The following is a 25,393-nucleotide window of genomic DNA, read 5'->3' as shown; positions in this document are numbered from 1 at the left end:
AGACAAGCACACAAAAAAAATAAAGTGGTGCTGTGTGTTTGATGAGGGGGTTTTAGATGGCGTATAGACGTAGGATCTTAATTTGATCACCCTGGAAAAGCAAACTTGTTGTGTAATCGAGGTTTAAAAATGCTTCTAAAGTCTAATTTCCACTTGCCCTAATTTCCATTTGCCCCAACTAAAAACGTATCAACAAAAATGTTAATTAATTAAAATCCACACAATAATTCACATTTCCTGTTGCTGCAGGATTATTTTCCTGCTGCGAGAAACTGGTCAAATTAAGGTAGCCTACCTGTTAGGTCAGTAACTAAAAGGTCGCTAGTTCGAATTACCCAGCCAACAAGGTGAAAAATCTGCCAATGTGCCCTTCAGAGCAAGGCACTAAACCTAATTGCTCCAGGGTCAGCCATTGATAATGGCTGACCCTGGCCGGGACCTCACTCTCTGAAGGTGTCTCAGGGGAAGTTGGGATATGCAAAAAAAACACATTTCCATTTTACACATACGTATAATACACACTTGTGTATAAAACAGAACAAATCTAAGCTCCCACCAAATTATGAATTATTTGACTGACCTGTGTAGTTCTAAGTTCTGTGGTAAACTGAATGGCAAATGCTGTTTCAAAGTACAATTTTCTACATGCAATAGTCCAGTGCTAATACTAAAATATTCATTAGAAAGAGACTGACCTCATGGAAGACAAGGCTAGTTGGTGAAAGGTTTAGAAGCCTTTTCATCTCTACATTATTAAGACTCAATTATGACAGCTGCTGCACCACACTGTTAACCAGCATGACGTCAAAAACAGATTATAAACTGGGTGGTTCGAGCCATGAATGCTGATTGGCTGACAGCCGTGGCATATCTTACCGTAAACCACAGGTATGACAAAACATGTATTTTTACTGCTCTAATTATGTTGGTAACCAGTCTATAATAGTAATAAGGCACCTCAGGGGTTTGTGATATATGGCCAATATACCATGGCTAAGGGTTGTATCCAGGCACTCTGCGTTGTGTTGTGTTAAGAACAGCCCTTAGCCGTGCTATATTGGCCATATACCACACTCCCTCAGGCCTTATTGCTTAATTCGCCTTTTGAAAGCCCACACACCAGTTTATCAGTTTGCTCACTAACATTAAAGACAAGCCAACATAATTCAAGTTTAACATGAAGAAATGTACACAGTGGCCTATATGTGCAGTGCAAACCAGGCCTTAGCATTGGAGAATATCAACATGGGAACAAGATGCTTGTTTAGAAACGGCTGGTGTCTAGTGAAAATTTAATTCCATATTGGACACTAAATCCCTTGGACACTAAACTTATCCCTTGGACACTAAATAGATGCTGAGAACTCTTTTAGATTAAACCGACACACCAATAAAGTAAAGTCCTGGAAATATGGTGGCAATAAATGTGTACAGCATGTATGTTCAAATTTGAATAGTGTGCTGGCTCTTGATGTGGCGCCCAGTTAATCTGTTGGTGCATAATTCATTTTGGGCTAGTTAGTCTCTCTACCAGACCCATCTCCCCCTGTGACAGCTATATTAAGACTAAACTAAGCCATAAACAACACAATGATAATGGCCAGTATAAGTTGTATACCACTTTATTGGCATCGGCATATTTGGCAGCATATTTTCAATCCCTCTCATTTTTGTTTGTGGCGTCACCGCCGCTCTGCATACATTACTGTAATCAGTCACAGCTGTCTTAGGCCTATACAGTAATGTTACAATGGATGTGTTTCAACAGGGGTGGTTGATTTTGTCTTTTTTTTTAATATTATTATTTTGGCTTAAAGAAACACTACAGGCCACAGTTGGACGTCTAAAACTATATAGGAAGTATGTAGAAATGATAATGGTCCTATATATTTTTAAATAACTGCCCTTTTTCTGGCCCGCAAATTGATTTTGTTGAACAAATCAGTCAAAAGAAAATCTGTGCGGCTCTACGTTGAACCCTTCATGGATGTGGAATTTCCCAATGTGGCCGTCGAGCCAAAAAGTTTGCCCAACCCTGCTTTAGAACAACCCTTAACACAGAGACAGAGCAGTAGCCCCAAATCATGACAACTGATTTGCCAATATTAGGTGAGTCATCACTTGCAGAGTTTCTTGCGATCCAACGTAAACCAAGGATTTGTGGCTGACTTCTTAGTAAAGAGACATATAGATTAACAATACTCAGTGGTGACAGTGTTTTATGTAACATTACATAATGATATAAAGCAAAGGCAAATACTGAGCAGCAGACAGATGGTTAAGTAGTAGATATTTAGAGTATAGCCTTTAAGCAGTAGCAATTCACTGTTTAATCGTTTTTGTCAACACAGCTGGGGAAATGCTGATGCTGAAAGAAGAACTAATAGATGAGTCACTATGTTCTTTCTGTCTTTATATTATTTTTCAAATGGTAATGAGAGGTTGTCAGACAGAGAAATGTGTTACAGCATCCCTGCTGCGATGGAGATCTCCAAACGATGCGTTTTAAAGAGGAAACACTTGGGTAGGACGCTAGCCTAGCACTAGCTTCTCTTTGCTCTACTCTAAGGCCCCAGGCCCTAGCGCAACCCACCAACCAGCCCTCATGGCTTCATCAAATATGCATTAGATATGCTACACTTGATAACATTGGGCAAAACTGTAGCCTTCGAGCATTTCTAGCTTGACACCTCAATAACATACAAACCATGCAGTGCTAGTGTGTTTTACCAAATGTATAAATCTGTCTCACAATCAATCTAAAACTTAGGCTAATCATTCAAAAAAGCTTTAACATTGTGTCATATGCCAGTTTCCAACAAACAAGTCCCCATGCATTTATGAGATCCTGCTCTTCCCATGACCAGGTGAATCCAGGTAAAAGCTATGATCCCTTACAGATGTCTCTTGTTAAATCCACTTCAATCAGTGTAGATGAAGGGGAGGAGACAGGTTAAAGAAGGATTTTTAAGCCTTTAGACAATTGAGACAAGGATGAAGGGTGAACGGGCAAGACAAAAGATTTAAGTGCCTTTGAACGGGGTATGGTGGTAGGTACCAGGCGCACCGGTTTGAGTCAAGAACTGTAACGCTGCTGGGTTTCACGCTCAACAGTTTCCCGTGTGTACCAAGAATGGTCCACCATCCAAAACACATACAGCCAACTTGACACAACTGTGGAAAGCATTGGAGTCAACATGGGCCAGCATTCCTGTGGAACACTTTCGACTCCTCGTAGAGTCACTGCCCCGACGAATTGAGACTGTTTTTAGGGCAAAAAGGGGGTGCAACTCAATATTAGGAAGGTGTTCCTAATGTTTGGTATACTCAGTGTACATGTGTACATATGCTCAGTGAGGGGAAAGAAATGTTTGGGTGGATTTACATCTTTCTGATGCAAACTGTAGGTCCCATGTTCTTCACAGAATCACATTTTACGTTGATAACAGTGCTGAGGTAAATTCTCTCACATGATCTGTGCAGTAAAATAGGGAGCATGAAATACAGTACCTTAGGAAAGCATTCAGGCCCCTTGACTTTTTCCACATTGAGGACTGATTATCATGTTTATAGCATAGTGAAGACAGTAGCAATGCTGTAATGTTTTGTATTAATTACCATACACAATCATATCCGTGGGAAGTAGTTTAGGGGTGGAGGGGCTTTATTGGTTCTCCAATACAGACTGATTAAAGGCCCAGTGTATTAGTTTTGTGAAAAAAGTTTTGTTTAAAACCAATATATAATAATAAATATATACAGTGAATTCGAAAAGAATTCAGACCCCTTGACTTTTGACACATTTTGTTACGTTACAGTATTATTCTAAAATTGATTAAATCATTCCCCCCCCATCAATCTACACACAATACCCAATAATGACAAGGCAAAACCAGGTTTTTAGATGTCTTTTAACTAATTTATAAAAAAAAACATTTACCAGAAATGTTACATTTACATAAGTATTCAGACCCTTTACTCAGTACTTTGTTGAAGCACCCTTTGCAGCGATTACAGCCATGAGTCTTCTTGGGTATGATGCTACAAGCTTGGCGCACCTGTATTTGGGGAGTTTCTCCCATTCTTCTCTGCAGATGCTCTCGTGCTCTGTCAGGTTGGATGGCGAGCGTCGCTGCACAGCTATTTTCAGGTCTAGAGATACGGACAATTCCTTTGAACTCGTGGCTTTGTTTTTGCTCTGACATGCACTGTCAACTGTGGGACCTTATGTAGATTGGTATGTGCCTTTCCAAATCATGTCCAATCAGTTGAATTTACCATAGGTGGACTCCAATAAAGTTGTAGAAACATCTCAAGGATGAATGGAAACAGGACGCACAATTTGTAATATATTTGCAAACATTTCTAAAAACCTGTTTTTGATTTGTTATTATTGAGCATTGTGTAGATTGACGTGGGAAATGTTTTATTTAATCCATTTTAGAATAAGGCTGCAAAGTAACAAAATGTGGAAAAAGTCAAGGGGTCTGAATGCACTACGCACTCCAGCACTTGGCGGTCCCGTTCTGTGAGCTTGTGTGGCCTACCACTTCGCGGCTGAGCCGTTGCTGCTCCTAGACATTTACACTTCAAAATAACAACACAGTTGACCTGGCAGCTCTAGCAGGTCAGAAATTTGACAAAATTACTTGTTGGAAAGGTGGCATCCTATGACGGTGCCACATTGAAAGTCACTGAGCTCTTCAGTTAGGCCAATGTTTGTCTATGGAGATTACATGGCTGTGCGCTCAATTTTATACATCCATCAACAACGGGTGTGGCTGAAATAGCCGAATCCACTAATTTTAAAGTGGTGTCCACATACTTTTGTATATACACTGCTCACAAAAATAAAGGGAACACTTAAACAACACAATGTAACTCCAAGTCAATCACACTTCTGTGAAATCAAACTATCCACTTAGGAAGCAACACTGATTGACAATACATTTCACATGCTGTTGTGCAAATGGAATAGACAACAGGTGGAAATTTTAGGCAATTAACAAGACACCCCCAATAAAGGAGTGGTTCTGCAGGTGGGGACCACAGACCACTTCTCAGTTCCTATGCTTCCTGGCTGATGTTTTGGTCACTTTTGAATGCTGGCGGTGCTGTCACTCTAGTGGTAGCATGAGACGGAGTCTACAACCCACACAAGTGGCTCAGGTAGTGCAGCTTATCCAGGATGGCACATCAATGCGAGCTGTGGCAAGAAGGTTTGCTGTGTCTGTCAGTGTAGTGTCCAGAGCATGGAGGTGCTACCAGGAGACAGGCCAGTACATCAGGAGACGTGGAGGAGGCCGTAGGAGGGCAACAACCCAGCAGCAGGACCGCTACCTCCGCCTTTGTGCAAGGAGGAGCAGGAGAAGCACTGCCAGAGCCCTGCAAAATGACCTCCAGCAGGCCACAAATGTGCATGTGTCTGCTCAAACCATCAGAAACAGACTCCATGAGGGTGGTATGAGGGCCCGACGTCCACAGGTAGGGGTTGTGCTTACAGCCCAACACCGTGCAGGACGTTAGGCATTTGCCAGAGAACACCAAGATTGGCAAATTTGCCACTGCCGCCCTGTGCTCTTCACAGATGAAAGCAGGTTCACACTGAGCACGTGACAGACGTGACAGAGTCTGGAGACGCCGTGGAGAACGTTCTGCTGCCTGCAACATCCTCCAGCATGACCGGTTTGGCGGTGGGTCAGTCATGGTGTGGGGTGGCATTTCTTTGGGGGGGCCGCACAGCCCTCCTTGTGCTCACCAGAGGTAGCCTGACTGCCATTAGGTACCGAGATGAGATCCTCAGACCCCTTGTGAGACCATATGCTGGTGCGGTTGGCCCTGGGTTCCTCCTAATGCAAGACAATGCTAGACCTCATGTGGCTGGAGTTCCTGCAAGAGGAAGGCATTGATGCTTTGGACTGGCCCGCCCGTTCCCCAGACCTGAATCCAATTGAGCACATCTGGGACATCATGTCTCGCTCCATCCACCAACGCCATGTTGCACCACAGACTGTCCAGGAGTTGGCGGATGCTTTAGTCCAGGTCTGGGAGGAGATCCCTCAGGAGACCATCCGCCACCTCATCAGGAGCATGCCCAGGCCTTGTAGGGAGGTCATACAGGCACGTGGAGGCCACACACACTACTGAGCCTCATTTTGACTTGTTTTAAGGACATTACATCGAAGTTGGATCAGCCTGTAGTGTGGTTTTCCACTTTAATTTTGAGTGTGACTCCAAATCCAGACCTCCATGGGTTGATAAATTGGATTTCCATTGATTATTTTTGCGTGATTTTGTTGTCAGCACATTCAACTATGTAAAGAAAAAAGTATTTCATAAGATTATTTCTTTCGTTCAGATCTAGGATGTGTTGTTTAAGTGTTCCCTTTATTTTTTTGAGCAGTATATAATGTATGTTTTACAATGGTGGGGGAGTACCACGATGGAGGCGAGGTGGCTTCAACACAGCGCCCCCTGTCAGTCATCTAGTGTATATATACACAGTGCCTTCTGAAAGTAATCATACCCCTGGACTTATTCAAAATGTTGTTGTATGAAAGCCTGAATTCAAAATGGATTACATTTTTTTTCTCTCACCCATCTACACACAATATCCCATAATGACAAAGTGAAAACATGTTTTTAGAACATTTGCACATTTATTGAAAATGAAATAAAGAAATATCTCATTTACATAAGTATTCACGTAAGAGTCAATACTTTGTAGAAGCACCTTTGGCACTGATTGCACCAGTGGAGGCTGCTGAGGGGAGGACGGCTCATAATAACGGCTGAAACAGAGTAAATGGAATGGCATGTGGGTGATGTATTTTATACTATTCCACTGATTCCGCTCCAGCCATTAACACTAGCCCGTCCTCGCCAATTAAGGTGCTACCAACCTCCTGTGGATTACAGCTGTGAGTCTTTCTGGGTAAGTCTCTAAGAGCTTTCCACACCTGGATTATGCAACATTTGCAGTATTAGTTTCGTGCCTTGCTGCAAACAGGATGCATGTTTTGGAATATTTTTATTCTGTACAGGCTTCCTTCTTTTCCCTCTGTAAATTAGGCTAGTATTGTGGAGTAACTACAATGTTGTTGATCCCTCCTCACTTTTCTCCTATCCCACCCATTAAACTTTAACTGTATTAACGTCACCATTGGCCTCATGGTGAAATCCCTGCGCTGTTTCTTTCCTCTCCGGCAACTGAGTTAGGAAGGACGCCTGTATCTTTGTAGTGACTGGGTGTATTGATACACCATCCAAAGTGTAATTAATAACTTCACCATGCTCAAAGGGATATTACAATTGTTTACCCATCTACCAATAGGTGCCCTTCTTTGCGAGACATTGGAAAACCTCCCTGGTCTTTGTGGTTGAATCTGTGTTTGACATGCACTGCTCGACTGAGGGACCATAGATGAGGTAGTCTCATTCAAAAATCATGTTAAACACTATTATTGCACACAGAGTGAGTCCATGCAACTTATTATGTGATTTGTTAAGCACATTTTTACACCTTGCAATAAGAAAGGGCTTGAATACTTATTGACTGAAGACATTTCAGCTTTTCATTTTGCATTAATTTGTAAAAATTTTGAAAAACATAATTCCATTTTGACATTATGGGATATTGCATGTAGGGCAGTGACAAAACATATATATTTAATCCATTTTAAATTCAGGCTGTAACAACAAAATATGGAAAAAGTCAATGGGTGTGAATACTTACTGAAGGCACTGTAAATCATTGTACACAATGCGGTGTAATTGAAAATGTGTTGGCAGGAGTCATGCCTAAACACAAGGATTGACACTGTTTTGGTAACACATCAAAACACACGCACTGCAGAGGAGATCTGAGTCACTCAAAATACCATGAGTAGATTTGATCTAAATGTCCACATACTCCTGATTGCATTAGATATCTAGATTTATAATAAAGATGGTTGAAAATTGATTCCACCATTATGCAGTGAATCACCACCTGATATGGGTGTGGATAGAATAGAACAGAATGCTGTTGGTTTACAAAACGTGCAAAGTACAACACACAAAGGGGGAATGGGGCATATGATTATAATGAATGAATACGTTGCATTTGAGCTATTATTTCAGTGTAATAACGTGCTTCAATGATATGCCACCAATGTATATCAGCTCATAGACTTACATCAGTATTCTGCATTCATTCAGGCATACAAAAACAAACATTAAGTAAATCAACACCTCACAAGGCGACACATCACACTAAAACAACACATTTTCCAGAACATCTAATCTGACTATTGCTCCAAATTGGCATAGCTTTGTGTAAAATGTAACATTACATTGTTGGCTCAAGGCCCATAGAGTCCTACAGGAGTCAAAGGTGTTGCTTGTCAAAAGACTAAGAGACTAAAGACTAGATAAACAAAGACAGTGCAGGGTGTGAAGGGCAAACTGTGTGTCACTGCCCTCTTGCCTGGAATGGCATTATGCTCATGCTAACCACTCTGAGAAAGGACACCCCTCACCTTCTGACTGGCACACACAGATTCCTCTCTGTTGCTCCCCGGGGGGAGAATTAGACCTACCTTGCACTGCATAGAAGTTGTAAACTAACAGCCCTGTACAAACAAGAGATATTTAATTATATATATTTTATTTCTGGAAAGGAAAGTTGTGTGGATACGTGGGCTTGAGGTATTACTAGGAGTTTGTAAAGAAAAAGGGTTTCTTTACAAACCAAACAATAACTATCATAGCACATATTTTTGTAAGTGCCATGCCGTCAATAATAATTTGGTTTGAAAAAATTGGCCATGGTGGCCAATACCAATACACTGACTCAGAATAATAAAACAAAATCATTCTCCTTCACCAGCACCCTCATCTCAACACAGATTAACATAGAGGGGTAAAGAGAGTGATGCCATTTTAAGGGGAACAACTCTTAATAATCCATGTTGTGTAACATCACAGACATGTTCTCACAGCTGGAGGAGAGGAACCCAGATATCAGACTTGACACTCATGCCCGATTACCACCAACACTGTGGAGAAGAGCACACGCACAGCTCAGTCTGCTGACCCTTGTCAGAAACACTGCATGTTTCACATTTCAACTAATGGAAAATGGATCGACACTCTTGTCAAGGAAGGTGTGTGATGCTTCTACTATCAAATCCCAATCAAAATATTATTCATAGGCTACATGCCAAATATTCAAGCCAGAAATTAAATAAATATCTGACTACTAAACTAGGTTATTTATGCATCAACCAAGCTCTACCATTTGTATAGTTGTGGCCAAAAGTTTTGACAATGACACAAATATTAATTTCCACAAAGTTTGCTGCTTCAGTGTCTTTAGATATTTTTGTCAGATGTTACTATGGAATACTGAAGTATAATTACAAGCATTTCATAAGTGTCAAATGCTTTTATTGATAATTACATGAAGTTGATGCAAAGAGTCAATATTTGCAGTGTTGGCCCTTCTTTTTCAAGACCTCTGCAATCCGCCCTGGCATGCTGTCAATTAACTTCTGGGCCACATTCTGACTGATGGCAGCCTGTTCTTGCATAATCAATGCTTGGAGTTTGTCAGAATTTGTGGGTTTTTGTTTGTCCACCCGCCTCTTGAGGATTGACCACAAGTTCCCAATGGGATTAAGGACTGGGGAGTTTCCTGGCCATGGACCCGAAATATCGATGTTTTGTTCCCCGGGCCACTTAGTTATCACTTTTGCCTTATGGCAAGGTGCTCCATCATGCTGGAAAAGGCATTGTTCGTCACCAAACTGTTCCTGGACGGTTGGGAGAAGTTTCTCTCGGAGGATGTGTTAGTACCATTCTTTATTCATGGCTGTGTTCTTAGGCAAAATTGTGAGTGAGCCCACTTCCTTGGCTGAGAAGCAACCCCACACATGAATGGTCTCAGGATGCCTTACTGTTGGCATGACACAGGATTGATGGTAGCGCTCACCTTTTCTTCTCCGGACAAGCTTTTTTCCGGATGCCCCAAACAATCGGAAAGGGGATTCATCAGAGAAAATGACTTTACCCCAGTCCTCAGCAGTCCAATCCCTGTACCTTTTGCAGAATAGCAGTCTGTCCCTGATGTTTTTCCTGGAGAGAAGTGGCTTCTTTGCTGCCCTTCTTGACACCAGGCCATCCTCCAAAAGTATTCGCCTCACTGTGCGTGCAGATGCACTCACACCTGCCTGCAGCCATTCCTGAGCAAGCTCTGTACTGGTGGTGCCCCGATCCCGCAGCTGAATCAACTTTAGGAGACGGTTCTGGCGCTTGCTGGACTTTCTTGGGCGCCGTGAAGCCTTCTTCACAACAATTGAACTGCTCTCCTTGAAGTTCTTGATGACCCGATAAAAGGTTGATTTAGGTGCAATCTTACTGGCAGCAATATCCTTGCCTGTGAAGCCCTTTTTGTGCAAAGCAATGATGATGGCACGTGTTTCCTTGGAGGTAACCATGGTTGACAGAGGAATAACAATGATTCCAAGCACCACCCTCCTTTTGAAGCTTCCAGTCTGTTATTCGAACTCAATCAACATGGCAGAGTGATCTCCAGCCGTGTCCTCGTCAACACTCACACCTGTGTTAACGAGAGAATCACTGACATGATGTCAGCTGGTCCTTTTGCGGCAGGGCTGAAATGCAGTGGAAAAGTTTTGGGGGGGGATTCAGTTCATTTGCATGGCAAAGAGGGACTTTGCAATTAATTGCAATTCATCTGATCACTCTTCATAACATTCTGGAGTATATGCAAATTGCCATCATACAAACTGAGGCAGCAGACTTTGTGAAAATTTATATTTGTGTCATTCTCAAAACTTTTGGCCACGACTGTACTAGAACATTTCCATGATGTTCTCCCATCAAGGTTCTTATCATAGTACAGTACTATACAGTTCTGCTGGATTTGACTCAAGGGACAACATTACATTAATCTACAATGACAGTAGGATGCACCAGATCTCTGCTCTGTGCAAGGGGGTATCACATCACCCCTGTGCTTCCTTTCATGTGATACACATGACTGATTATGACATGTTGATTATACATTACATGAAATTGTAAGTATTTCTACCATATTTCTATTGAGATTGCTATCTTCACAGTGTGTAGCTAGCCTATTTCAATACATAGCCTACACAGAAGGCCTCTGTGGCCATGCTCCAGAGTTGCTAAGCTCTAAAGTCTCTCCACCATCAAATATAGGTTTGCCTTGCCTTGCCTCTCTCTCTGCTTCCTCAGATCGAGCTGCTCATTTGGCTCCAGAGCCAAAATATAAATGAAGTGCTTGGGTGGAGGGAAGGTTATATTGGGACAGCCTGGGATTCAGAGTAGGTTTTGGGCAGTTTTGATTCTCTGTTAAACACTACAGCAACAAACTAAAATCTACTACGACACCGATAGGGGATATTATGGGCTGTATTTCTATAATGAACTAAAAAGGATTACTTTACAAACCAAACAATAACTATCATAGCACATATTTTTTAAGTGCCATGCCGTCATTAATAATTTGGTTTGAAAAAATTGGGCTTTGCAATACAATGCAATTAATGATTACTCCTATCAGTTTTGATCCATACTATCCTTGTTTTAAAGTGAACCTCGTGCTCTCAGACTGTAGATTAATCAATGTATGCAAGGACACATCCTTTGAGATTTTGAATGAAACTCACAATTTACAGCTCTGAATAGGCTGGTTTTTAGACAAAACACCAAGTCAATGCATAGAGCAAAGCCGTCCTCTCCAACTGCCACCTTTGTTGCTCAGGTCTGGCTGTTCCCATGACAACAAAACTCAACATTGAATTAACCTGAAAGAATAGAACACTCCTTCGCAAACAAACTGCCAGGAACAATCAACATTTCAATTGTAGGCATCCTAGGAACAAAGCACTGGCTTATTCTTTACACGTAAGTCAAATGTAATTCATTTAAACTTTAAACGTGCACGGTCATTAGTTCAAGTATGCTAAGGGTCTATCAAACACAGAACCAAATTCTTACACAACTGGATATTTGGCGATCCAGCTGTGTAAGAAACAAGTGGCATTAAGTGAATCGCAGTCCTATGGAAGTAGTCACTCCTCACCTGCTTTCACAGACTGGTCACATAAACTAGATGTAACATAGTACACGAAAATACAGGACCCTCAAATGAGTACGACATCTTACGTTTGTTATGGTTACATAAGATAGAAAGTTACTTAAGACAAAAACAAAAGGAGGGTGGTTGGTTGGTTGGTTGGGGTGGATGGGTAGTCATATCACCCAATCGTCTAGCAACTCAAAGGTTGTGCATACGAATCTCATCACAGACAACTTTAGCAACTACAACCTACTTTTTAGCTACTTTGCAACTACTACAACTACTTAACCCTTAAACCTAACCCCTAGAGGTAACAATAGCTAGCTAGCAAACGTTAGACACCTAGTTAAAGTTGGCACAACAAATTAGAATTTCTAACATAGAGTTGAAGTCGGAAGTTTACATACACTTAGGTTGGAGTCATTAAATCTCGTTTTTCAACCACTCCACAAATTTCTTGTTAACAAACTATAGTTTTGGCAAGTCGGTTAGGACATCTACTTTGTGCATGACACAAGTCATTTTTCCAAAAATTGTTTACAGACAGATTATTTCACTTATAATTCACTGTATCACAATTCCAGTGGGTCAGAAGTTTACATACACTAAGTTGACTGTGCCTTTAAACAGCTTAGAAAATACCAGAAAATCATGTTATGGCTTTAGAAGCTTCTGATAGGCTACTTGACATAATTTGAGTCAATTGGAGGTGTACCTGTGGATGTATTTCAAGGCCTACCTTCAAACTCAGTGCCTCTTTGCTTGACATCATGGGAAACTCAAAAGAAATCAGCCAATACCTCAGAAAAAAATTGTAGACCGCCACAAGTCTGGTTCATCCTTGGGAGCATTTTCCAAACGCCTGAAAGTACCACATTCATCTGTACAAACAATAGTACGCAAGTATAAACATCACGGGACCACGCAGCCATCATACCGCTCAGGAAGGAGATGAACGTACAGCAAAGGACCTTGAGAAGGTGCTGGAGGAAACAGGTACAAAAGTATCTATATCCACAGTAAAACGAGTTCTATATCGACATAACCTGAAAGGCAGCTCAGCAAGGAAGAAGCCACTGCTCCAAAACCGCCATAAAAAAACCCAGACTACGGTTTGCAACTGCACATGGGGACAAAGATCGTACTTTTTGAAGAAATGTCCTCTGGTCTGATGAAACAAAAATATAACTGTCCATAATGACCATCGTTATGTTTGGAGGAAAAAGGGGGAGGCTTGCAAGCCGAAGAACAACATCCCAACTGTGAAGCACGGGGGTGGCAGCAGCATGTTGTGGGGGTGCTTTGCTGCAGGAGGGACTGGTCCACTTCATAAAATAGTTGGCATCATGAGAATGGAAAATTGTGTGGATATATTGAAGCAACATCAAGACATCGGTCAGGAAGTTAAAGCTTGGTCGGAAATGGGTCTTCCAAATGGACAATGACCCCAAGCATACTTCCAAAGTTGTAGCAAAATGGCTTAAGGACAACAAAGTCAAGGTATTGGAGTGGCCATCACAAAGCCCTGACCTCAATCCTATAGAAAATGTGTGGGCAGAACTGAAAAGGTGTGTGCGAACAAGGAGGTCTACAAACCTGACTCAGTTACGCCAGCTCTGTCACAAGGAATGGGCCAAAAATCACCCAACTTATTGTTTGACCCAAGTTAAACAATTTAAAGGCGATGCTACCAAATATTAATTGAGTGTATGTAAACTTCTGACCCACTAGGAATGTGATGAAAGAAATAAAAGCTGAAATAAATCATTCTCTCATCTATTATTCTGACATATCACATTCTTAAAATAAAGTGGTGATCCTAACTGACCTAAGACAGGGAATTTGTACTAGGATTAAATGTCAGAAATTGTGAAAAACTGAGTTTAAATGTATTTGGTTAAGGTGTATGCAAACTTCCGACTTCAGCTGTATCATACGTTTTGCAAATTAGTAGCATATTGTACAAATTGTAATTCGTTACATATCATACAAAATGGATGATGGACATCCAAAAATTAATACATACCATATGAAACGTAACTTATCATACCAAACGGGGAGTCGCAGATTTACGTACATAATAATACAAAATGCTCTGTGACCATGTTGACTTTGGCCACCCTGGAGGGTGGGCTGTCAGGCTATGGACCACATTCATTGGTATACACAAAGGCCACTGCAACAGGGTGCACAAACCAAAATCAGACAGTGCTCAACATATTATTCCTGATTATTTTGTGATTTGTTTATGATCAGGAGGGATATAATTGGAGCAAAGTAGCCCAACTGTGCAGAACACATTTCCACCACTGTTATTTGTGGGTTCCATTCATTTATCCTGAGCCCTGAAAAGTTCATCATGACCCTGTCATTGACTGACTGAAGTGGGGTCAGTGAAGCCACTTGTACAAAGTAAGAGTTCAGTGAAGTGAATGCATCCAGGACCAGTTTTGCCCTACAAACACTATCACATCAATGTACATAATGACACAGAAGCATTTCTAAATGGGTACATTTGACATGGAAAACTAAGCTGAGGATACATAGCATTGATGTGAAAACCAGTTTCTGATCAAGATATAGTGATATCTACTTACACTATGTAGGCTATAAAGCTTGTAGCCTAAAACTTCAGCAAACAATGTAGGCTGCATCTTGATCTCACTTGAGTTTAACTGTAGCCTATAGATCTAGATGAAAACAGACGTATAGAAATAGCTCTGTATTTCGTGAGTTATTATGTAGATAGTAAATAATCATTTGAGCAACTTGTCAACATCTTATAACTAACTAGATACCAGTTGGCAGCATGAGAGCATCACTGCATGCTGCCCGGATGGATCGTTCCATCGCTGATCAAAGGACCTTTCGGCTTGTTGAAATAATGTCTAACGTTTGGATCACTTGAAAAAAGGGATGTTGCAAATGCATGTAGAATGGCGGGTCTAGCAGCAGCATGCTTCAGCAAAATGTGCATGACAACAAAGCAAATTGTATAATAAAACATCAATAACCACCAGTAAACATATACATGTTGATAAATGCAGATGTATAGGATAATAAAGAAGAATCCAAATGGCAGGCTAAATGTAAAAATACAAGAACAACAAAAGAACGAAATGTGATGATGAACAAATTAAATATAATTTATTCTTACCTTAAGGTAGCAAGCAATCCTCCTCTCCTATGAATGCATTGTCTTTGTTGTTGCAGCAACCTTTTATATGAAATCTGTAAATGTCATTTAAAAAAATTAAATAACAAAAAGTCCTCACGAAAACCTGCTCTCTGTCGTTAAAAGGCACGTAATATCCACTTAATAAAGCCTGGAGTGCGTTTTATTTATTTCTGATTATATAAATCGGTCATTTCATTTTTCGTGCAGACACATTGATCAAAACGTTTTGCCATATAACAGACATGGGAGATATGAATGCCTCATTGTTTGATTATTTACGGAGGGCAAATATAGGGTAGTAAATCTTCTATCTTCCTAATTCCGACAGTCCGTTACGTTTTAATGTGGCTATGAAGACAAAAAAGGAGTCTAGCAGTTTTCTCTCGCCGAAGATTGTCTATTATATTGTCAAGATGGTCGACTGGCCGCTCTAACAATGGAAATATATGTCCACAAAGGCGAAAAGCAGTCGGGAGGAGAGATCAGGTGGGAACATTCTAGCCAATGAGAGGGCAGATACGCGACTCCGATATAAAAAATGTTTTATCCAAATGTCTCGCGCGTTACACTTGAATCAGTACATTCGTAACAACCTAAGCATTATCAAACTTCAATTCAATCAAATAAGACTCACCAATCAAAATAGCAATTCACGTTTATCTTCAACAAATTCGACACTCATTGCCCCCCTATACAAAAACTCCCCAACTTGGTCGGCTTAACTCTAATTTTCGCGCGGACAGATTTTGCGCGCAGTCGAGCCTCTCTTTTCCAGTCTTCCTCTCTGGTCTCGCGCTCTTCAGTACGGGATCTCTGACAGTCTAAACACCCGTGTATTCTGCCACCAGAGGGAGCTTAAACTAGGTCCTATTATTGCATTGCACATCTCTAGTAGTCTGCAGTTAAAAGATAGGACAACAGTAAATGTAAATAATTTCTTCATTTGTGAGGTACAACTTGACATTTCTAAAGTCAAGAAAAGTAACTGAATTAATATGCCAAATGTAGCTGCCCCCACTTTTTCAAAAGTTGTAAATGAGCAATAAGGGAGAGGCATACGCTGTGATAGGTCCCCGGTAAATATAAAAATACTTATCTAGCGCCACCTAGTGGATAAAAAATAATTACAAAGAGTGGGACTGGGACATAAATAATATTACAGAACCACACAAAAAATAAACGACTTACTCTACAGCCAGAAATGGATTGTCACCCCCCGCCCCTCCCCTGAGTCGGGTTCCTCTCTAGGTGTCTTCCCTTAAGGAGTTTTTCCTGGCCACTAGGCCCCATATCTGTAAAGCAATTTGTGACAACAGCTGATGTAGAAAGGGCTTTATAAAATACGTTTGATTAATTTGATTGAACGATCAGGTTGGAATATTTTATTCTTTCAAGGACAATTATGAAGTAAAGAGGACCCACTTTTACATGTCAAAACAATGGATTCACCACATCAACATATTAAACACTCACTGAAGTATGATCTAGAAATCTTCCTTTACATTAGGAATGACACCACTACAGTAGGTGGCCAACCAAGGACCTAGAGGGCCTCAATGTAAGCCATGTGCATTCATGGCCATCTCTCAATCAGCATACTTTTAAACCAACAACAGTTGGACTTACAATCCAAATGTTATCCATTCAAGTTAAACCCTTCAGCACTGAGGCTCTCCAAGACCAGGACGGACAACCGAGTATTACACCAAAGGTCCATTTAGAAATGCGCAAAAGTAATGAACAAAGCTGACTCAATGTATGAAACCCACACCAAATACTATTTCAAATGATCTTTTTGGGCCTTTTGCCATAGGGACCAGCCAAACAATCTTTCATCTCCATGGATAAATACCATAAACTTTTACATACATTATTTTTAATATAATAAAATGATAGCAATCTGATACAGTGAATTGATACATCTGTCATCTAACAACAACCACACAATGCTACCTAATTATTAACAGAAGTTTTGGTATAAACTGAGTTGGTGAGGACAGGATGGAACACTCAGTTGGAGACCCCCCATACATATACAGTCATAAATGCATCCCAAATGAAACCCTAGTTCTTATACTGCACTACTTTTGATCAGGGCCCAAAGGGCTCATTTGGGACAAACCCATGGTCACAGCAAGTTGGACATTATGAACATTAAAATGGAAGTCTGTCATAAACTGACTCTAGGACTACTTTTAATTTAAGGGCTCAAGCTAATTGTCTTATCAGTAACACCGTAATTTATTAGACAAAAAAAATAAAATAAAGACAAACAAAATCACGACTAAGTAAAAGGCCAACTGGTCTGAGAAAGTTCTTATTGATGTTCTGCTCGAGTACCATCTCTCCAAAAGAGTATGCATATTGGCCCATTCGCGGCAGTCAAAAGACAAGGAGCTCAGATCATTCAAGCTCAAAATTACCAAAAAACAGAAGGAAAGCAGAAAATGTACACGCAGTGTTTCCCCTAAGATTTTTCAGCAGTGGTGGCAGAAGTAGTGGGTGGGGGTCTTCAGCAGCGGTGGCAGAGGTAGTGGGAGCAGGGTGTCGTCTTGGGGTATATATCTACATTATAAAATCTCGCCACTGCTAAATGAATAAAGGGGAAACACTGACACGGATAAGTGGTCTTGAGGAAAACATCTACATTTCACTCTGCACAGACGGATAGTTTACAGGGGATTACAGACCTGAGAAGGAGAAAACAGACATTATCTATGGTCACTTGAAATCAGATAATACTTAGGTTCATCAGCAACAGTTCACTCACCGTGGATAAAGACCACTTGCATCAAAATGGTAAACACCCTCATGCTTAACACAGAAACAGACATGTGCCCTTTATATATACTGTACACACAACAATTTACAATTCAAATGTTTAACCAATCAGGACTGAAGAGTGCCTACTAAAATGTTATGCATACATCAAAACAAAAGACTGAATAATGACAGCTGACCAATGTCAAACGACCAACAACAATGACTATTTCAGTGTAATATCTCCTTAGAGCACCCTTGTACCCACACATATTGATTCATTCTGTGTTACTACAGAAAAGGTTACTTACACCAATCATGGAAAAACATACCGTAACTGAAACTAGTCGAAAAACATGGATTACATCAGTCATAAATATAATAATTTGCTTTGTTATACATTACGACTTTTGCATACAAACAGGTGAAATACTTCAAAACACATTTTTACAGGCATTCAATACAAATTACGACATTGCTGGAATGTTTCACTTCCATGTAATGAACAGAACAGCTCTTTATGGAACAGCAAGCATGTCCACCACCAGAGAAACCATATGCGTGTCAAACCAAACTTGGGTACCTTAGATGTTAAATAGTGGCATTCCATGATTTGATCACGGGTCAAAAAAATCCTATACTGTACAGATGTTAATGAAATCAAATATATTTTGATAAAAATGTCCCTACTACAGAGTACATTCCCTAAATGTCTAGTGGCCCTTTCAATTGTGATAGATTTGATACAACAGTAAAAGTATGTGGGGAAAGCCATGAGGTTTTCTAGAGATTAATTATATGTACCACTATACTACGAAGACAAATTGTATTCAAAAGGGACAGGATTTTGTCTTAAACACCTGCAGTTTAATCTAACCATTTGGCTGCATTCCTTTAAGACAAAATGGTGCAAATATGTCACTCTTCAGCAAATTATGGTTAAAAACAATCACAGACAAAAAATACATTAAAATAATTTACTATGTATTTACACAATCCATCTGCTTGTCCAGCTTTGTCTTCCATTGATCTTGTCATCTTGAAAATGAATCTTCTAGTCACCCATTTTTACTTTCGACGTCTACAAGAAAAGACATTTGATCAAGTATGTAATAAAACCAAAAAGCAAACCTATACTTGGTTGATGCAATCAGCTACTGAATATGATAGAATATTATGCTATTCAACCAATCAGGGGGAGAAAGAAAACCATGTCAAAAGAATGTTAGTTACCTGCAAGATGGCCACAATCACTCCAAATAGCCCAATTGCACTGCCGAAGATTTCCACAATAAGGATTTTAACAAAGAGGCTGCCGTTCTGAGCATCTGCCAGGGCGGCCCCACTACCAACGATGCCAACACAGATGCCACAGAAGAGGTTGGAGAATCCCACAGTAAGACCAGCGCCAAACATGGAGTAGCCTGTTAGGAGAGAACGCAATCACAAGAGCACAGCATTTCCTTCAACTGTATTTTATCATTGCACTGTTTAACTAAGCCAATGGCAAGACGTGCCTGCTTTACTTGTGCCTGCCTTTATCCTATTGGAATTTAAGGCCTGGTTCCAATCAAAACCTCACCTGAGCGCCAGTGTTTGTGCTATCATGCCAACTCGTTGTCATGCCAAACAATGCTGTGATTTTCAATCTTAACAATGGAGTTGGCAAGAGCAGACAGATCTGGGACGAGGCTAAGCAACACCCACCAACCATTAATTTCTTACCTGCTTGGTAGTTCCTTGCCCCAATGGTCTCTGGTGTGGTGCCACTAAAGCTCTATAAAAAGAGATGTAAATAAATAATTAAGTTTGTGCTGTCTACTACAGTATCACACACCAGGGAGATTCAGAGCTCGACTCCAAGATGTCCTATGTAAAAGGCTACAATTAGGAGTCACAAGTTCAGTCCCAAATAGCACCCTATTCGATATATACAGTCATGCACTGTCTGACCATGGCCCATTGGGCTCTTGTCAAAAGTAGTACACTCGGGAATAGGGTGCCATTTGGAATGCAATCACCATAATCACTAGTGAAAATGTAAAAAGGGCACAAATGATGATCAAAGTATGCCATCCCTCTCTTGCTTACCTCAGCCATGTTACTTATAACGATCGCCATGATGATCCCATAGATGGCTACAGCCTCACAGAAGATAATGCTTTGGATGGGAGGAGACAACCACCCCATTAAACACAGTAGTATATTGATCGGAAAGATGCAAACAATACAGTAGGCCACATACAGATATACAATTTTAACACCTACACAGAAAGCATACATGGCCTGTTTCTTAGATCCAGACATTGACCAAAAAGCATTTTCCATTGACCGTGCTTTTTAGTCCAGGACTAGGTTTAATCTGGGTCTGTGAAACCGGTCCACGACACTGATTCTACATTTTAGTCATTTAGCAGACGCTCTTATCCAGAGCGACTTACAGTTAATGCATTCATCTTAAAGCCCAATGGAGCTGTTTTTATCCCAATATCAAATCATTTCTGGGTAACAATGAAGTACTTTACGGTGTAGGCTTGAGTGGTAGACCATATAGTGGGGTATTTGGAAATAGTCCCGGTATAGTTTTTCAATACCTTCAAAACTATTTATTTTAAGTCTTAATACATATGGATATTTGCAGCTACTTTAAGTAAATACCTGCAGTGAACTTGTTCAATAGGAGACAAAGTAGATTGTGTTCTTCATTTCAACTGTTACATCATTTTTCATTATGAAGTTTACCAGTAGTCCCCAGTCACGTGGTGTTTGTTTACAAGCACAATGTCAAGAGACCAGAGCCTTGTGAGTCCCTCACTGTTGTGCAGCACATGCCAGGGGATCTAGTTACCGTATAGAAATCACAACTAAATGTTTACCAGCTAGATATCTTAAAATTATTAACTTGTCTAAAATGTGTTAAATGCTCTGCAGTTGTGCATTTGGTTTTCTAATTTAGTAGCTAGTTAAGCCATCGAGCTAAGTGCTATCTTCTTCCAAAATAAAGCGTCGCTGGTAAAAGCAGAGAATCCCCTCCTGGATCAAGAGCCAATATTTGTTTTGTGTACTCAGCAAACAGAGTAGCATTTTTGAGATACTTGTTTAACTTTGTGGGCTAGTATGTCGGTCCTGCAAATACCTAGGTCAGAGACTATACATTTTCACAATGCGTTCGTAAGCATTCTCTATGGGATTTTACTTGTAAGCAATGCTAACCTTCTCATTTCAAAAGCTCAGTAGGGTTTAAAAATGGGTTGTGTTCAGTGGCAGTATTACCGAATATATCTTCAAGATGCACTATGCACAAATCCCTCTGCCATTTCCTGGTTGCTTAAATTCTAATAGTTCACGTAATTTCAGTTTGTGACAAAACAAGCAGTCATTGTTGTAGAGAATCATTGTACCACTGAAATATATTTTCCAGAACCAATAAAGTGTATATTCAGCTGTTTAAAGCTGATGTACAAAACCGAAAGTAATTGATGCAAAAAATATAACTCAAATTTCTATGCGAATTTGGTCAGGTCACCCAAAAAGTTACATATTGTAGCTTTAAAATGGTCAAAAAGAAGGGGAAAAAATGCTTCTTAGCAAGTTCTCAAGCAAGCATTTTGCTAGGACTGTCTTTAAGTGGTCTGGGTGGGGGGGGGGTCTGGTTCCATTCTCTTTTTAATAGCCTACCTGACCAGATTCTTTGTTTTAATCCGTGGTGCTTTTACACCACCTCCTATGATGCTGGAACCTGTGATGTAAATGCCCCTGTAAAACAAGGACACAATTCAGTATAAACATTAACAGAACATGCCATACAAGAGGAGAAATGTAGCCTAAATGGAATGGGGAATAGGATGGGGACAAAACACTAGTTGCTATTTCAATTTTATAGTCTAATTTAACAACTTCTCTATTCCAAATTCAAAACAGGACAATCTCTTCTGAAGAAACACTCAGGGGGAAATGAAGAGTACTCACCAAGCAGCTCCAACAACAGAGAGCGAGATGGCCAAGCCAATCCCAAGGTTCGCCCACATGAAGGGCGAGGTTTCTGTCAAAAACCTATGGGAAAGAGAGCACAATTTCACCATGAAAATCAAACGTACCATACGCTAGGTCTAGGCTAAGATGGGGGGACACCCGACTGAAATTCTGAAATGTTACCACCAGTAATCAGCACCAGGCTCAGAATATGAAACAGATTTATATTCGTACGTCTATGATATGATGTTCTAAGACAAGGGATTGTGTGTCATACTAACCATGCCACATCGAAGCGGAATCCAAGGTCGAAGATCGTGTAGCAAATACCTGAAAAAAGCACCAATCCCAGTAATGCATTGCAAAGTATGCAGAACAAAAGTGTGGAAACATTTTCATTGGTTTATGCATTTGTGTGTGTTGCAGTACAGTTCAGTAACAGACACGCAAAGCCACAGAGCTGCAGAACAAAAATGTGTCAGAAATGATTAAGTGTCAGAAGATAAGTGTGATGGCTCACCCCCACATGACAGGTGTTTCAGTTCCCATTTTCCTTACTCTATCAGCCAAGCAAGTGAGCTAGATAACTATGGCAACTATACATTTTCTATACTTAACAGTATGCTTTTAAAGTTTTAGTGCAGGGTAGCCTTATGCAGTCGAACATTAGCTAACTCTCTGGATCTGTAGTCTGATTAATCAGGCTGTACTACACAATTCATTTGGTGTACATACGGCCTGAAGTTAATGCCTACCAAATCGTGTAAATGTTCCTTACAAAGCAGAATGTCGAATAAAATTACTGTACATTTAAAACTTACTCTACCGGTTACGTTCATGTGGCTATTTTGTTTCAAATTTCGAGCAGTTGAAGGACACCCGGTAGAGTAAGTTTAAATGTAATTGTATTAAACATTCTTGCTTGTAACGAACATTAACCCGACTTCGCATGCATTTGCGTCAGTCTGTCTATACACCAATGAATTGTGTATTACAGTCTGATTAATTAGACTAACTCTGCAGTGATATGCTAGCTAACAACTAGCTAGCTGACTTGCTAGGCAACTAGCTAACGTTACTTCTATACACGTCGAATTCTTTACAAACGAATAGTTAGATAATCTGCCTTTTGGACGACAGTGCCAAAGGTGCACAACATATAATTCAAGGAAGTTAGTTAGCTCTATTTGTCAGGCAGGCTAGTTATTACCTAGCTAACACATCACTGCAGACCCAGAGGAGTTTACGCCATTGTCGCTAGCTATCGCAACAGGCTAACGTTAGCTTGCAAGCAGCACGGTCTGTGAAGCACGACACAGACATATACAATCAAATGAATGAAAGGAATATATTTACAAAATACATTATATATTTGCCATCATCATTAACCATTACCCTAGCTGGCAAATGTAGCTAAAACGTTCTTACCGACGATGAGAATGGTACTCCAGAAGGCCAAAGTGACCCCGGTGTAGAGAATGGCGTGTCCGTTCATGATCACCCAAACCGCGATATTTTCCGTACTATTTCACTATGGTACCTTCAGTTTTGTCTTTACAATTGACGTCGAACGGTCTGAATAACCCCGAAATCGTTCAATTGAGGAAGGGAAATCTAACCATCAAAAGGGAAGGGATGCAGTCAGCTGATCGAGCTTGACTTGAGCATGTGACCGTGACAACAAACGTCATTCCACTTCCTTCTTCTTCGTGCCAGTTTCCGCGGGAGATCCCAAGCACAGACGTAGGACCAGTTGTACATTTCAACTTTGTATTACTTTTTCATCCACAGGTCAAAACGCAAAACCGACCTTAGACCAGCACTTGGGCAATCTTCACCCTAGACTACGGTTATTTATTATTATTATTATTATTATTATTATTTATTTATTTTTTTTCGCGCTTCTAAGAAAATGTAGTTCCGCAAGTAGAAGAAACTGTACAGAAGCATTGTAGAAACATAAAATAGCATGTTGGTCTCATGATGTAAGCTAAATTCCAAAATACAAACTTGAGTTCCTGGTTTGTCTTTCAACTTTCTCAAATATAGAACTACTTCCCAGAAAAGATGTTGGTACATACTATGGCTTCACCTCTTTCTGTCTGATTCCAGTTAGCCAATATTGTATAGGCAAATTATAGGTGTTTGTAATTCAGCTCCTTGCAGTGTTACAAAATTACCACATGATGGCGCTACATCACTGATTAAATGTGCACATGACTGGTGAAAAGACCCCAAAATTAAACGTTCTGTTCAGAAATGAAGAAGCCGCATAAAGTGACGCATTTTTATTTGCACATTCCAAGTTCAGTCTGGAATCAGGAATATTGGCTATTTGAGCGATGGATCTATTATGTAGGCCTACGTTTAAGAAAATAATAATAATTGTTCTTATCTTTCAATATCATATTTTAGTCATTTAGCAGACATTCCTATCCAGAGCGACTTACAGTAGTGAGCTCATACATTTTCATAATGGTCCCCCATGGGAATCTAACCTACAACTTGGTGTTGCAAGCACCATGCTCTACCAACTGAGCCACATGAAGCTCACTGCGTGAGACAGATGTACAGGGACTGTCACTCCCAGAAAAACAAGTCAGACAAAGAAAGGGTAGTGTAGACCTACTTACAGAACATGCAGATCTTTTCAAATTTCAACCCTTCAGGCAGATCATACACAATTATTCAGGGGTTGTTGGAAATGTCAATAGTTTACACATTAAAAACTCTGTAATCCATTCACAAACACATTCATATTCCTCTAAATCTGAAGAAAAATAGTTTTTATGCGTAAAGTGTCAATATAAAGAATTCAGGGGAAGTCAAGGCCATTACAAGGTGCAAATTAAGGTGAAATTGTTTCCTGGTGACTACTAACTAGTCTTGATCAGAGCCCTATCTTGGTGTAGTGCACTATATGGAATAGGGTGCCATTTGGGACGTACACAGTATCTTCATCTACTGATCCGACAACTTGCACAGTACAGTGCATGCAGACTGATAAATCACTATATAGCCCAAACCAACACACCCCTCTGACGTCAAAAACGAGCGATCGGTATCCCTTCTTTCTTTTCTTTCCAAAACACTTGACCATGCTGTCTCTGACCAACTCTCTCGTTGACCAACTCTATCTCTCTCAGAATTATCTTCTTGACCCTAACCAGTCAGGCTTCAAGGCGGCTCACTCAACTGAGACCACTCTCTTCTGTGTCAAAGAGGCTCTCCGCGGGCCGTGACCCGGTCCGCTTCTTCACTCAATGGATCCCGGATGTCCTAGGCATAATCAACTTCACCAAGCCGCTGGAAATCGAACGCGCCCACAGAACATCAGCGCCGAAACCCCGGCCAGAGGAGCCCCCACGTGCCGT

The 25,393-nt window shown here is 40.5% G+C and overlaps 2 protein-coding genes across 5 annotated transcripts in view; both read right to left on the bottom strand.

Moving 5' to 3' along the window:
- b4galt2 (UDP-Gal:betaGlcNAc beta 1,4- galactosyltransferase, polypeptide 2) overlaps nt 1-16,073 on the bottom strand; it is a 146,474-nt gene extending 130,401 nt beyond the window's left edge. The window contains exons 1-2 of one of the 2 annotated variants that reach the window (XM_014190597.2): nt 15,922-16,073; nt 15,267-15,340 (exon numbers count right to left, since the gene is read on the bottom strand). The gene's annotated coding sequence lies outside the window, so the exon portion shown is untranslated. Of the gene's footprint in view, nt 1-15,266; nt 15,709-15,921 lie in introns of those variants that run through there. The other variant, XM_045714667.1, reaches the window with a different exon arrangement.
- A 581-nt stretch (nt 16,074-16,654) lies between these two features.
- LOC106599388 (V-type proton ATPase 21 kDa proteolipid subunit) lies at nt 16,655-23,747 on the bottom strand. Of its 3 annotated transcripts, none has more exons than XR_001327438.2 (9): nt 23,448-23,747; nt 22,301-22,349; nt 22,017-22,100; nt 21,726-21,803; nt 20,139-20,208; nt 19,773-19,824; nt 19,281-19,471; nt 18,058-19,128; nt 16,655-17,977 (listed from the first exon to the last, which is right to left on the bottom strand). XR_001327438.2 is itself a non-coding variant. In XM_014190598.2 (8 exons), the coding sequence occupies exons 1-8, from the start codon at nt 23,512-23,514 to the stop codon at nt 19,102-19,104; spliced, it is 618 nt and encodes a 205-aa protein (XP_014046073.1). In that variant the 5' UTR covers nt 23,515-23,747; the 3' UTR covers nt 16,655-19,101. The 3 variants fall into 3 exon arrangements, 1 of the variants encoding a protein (XP_014046073.1); XR_001327439.2 differs by having other exon boundaries at nt 19,040-19,128; XM_014190598.2 differs by having other exon boundaries at nt 16,655-19,128.
- Between the last annotated feature and the right edge of the window lie 1,646 nt (nt 23,748-25,393).

The sequence above is a fragment of the Salmo salar genome, chromosome ssa03, assembly GCF_905237065.1.
Source record: "Salmo salar chromosome ssa03, Ssal_v3.1, whole genome shotgun sequence".
Taxonomy (NCBI): Eukaryota; Metazoa; Chordata; class Actinopteri; order Salmoniformes; family Salmonidae; genus Salmo; species Salmo salar.
Note: the sequence above shows the minus strand (reverse complement) of the source record. Positions and strands in the feature narration are given on the sequence as shown.

Bases quoted from the DNA above. Each gene is read 5' to 3' on its own strand.
- LOC106599388 (XM_014190598.2), bottom strand. From the start codon at position 23,514: ATGAACGGACACGCCATTCTCTACACCGGGGTCACTTTGGCCTTCTGG. The intron at 19,825-20,138 runs GTAAGCAAGAGA...CTCTTTTTATAG, and splicing joins TTATAAGTAACATGGCTGAG to AGCTTTAGTGGCACCACACC. The intron at 19,129-19,280 runs GTAACTAACATT...CTTTTCTTGTAG, and splicing joins TGATTGTGGCCATCTTGCAG to ACGTCGAAAGTAAAAATGGG.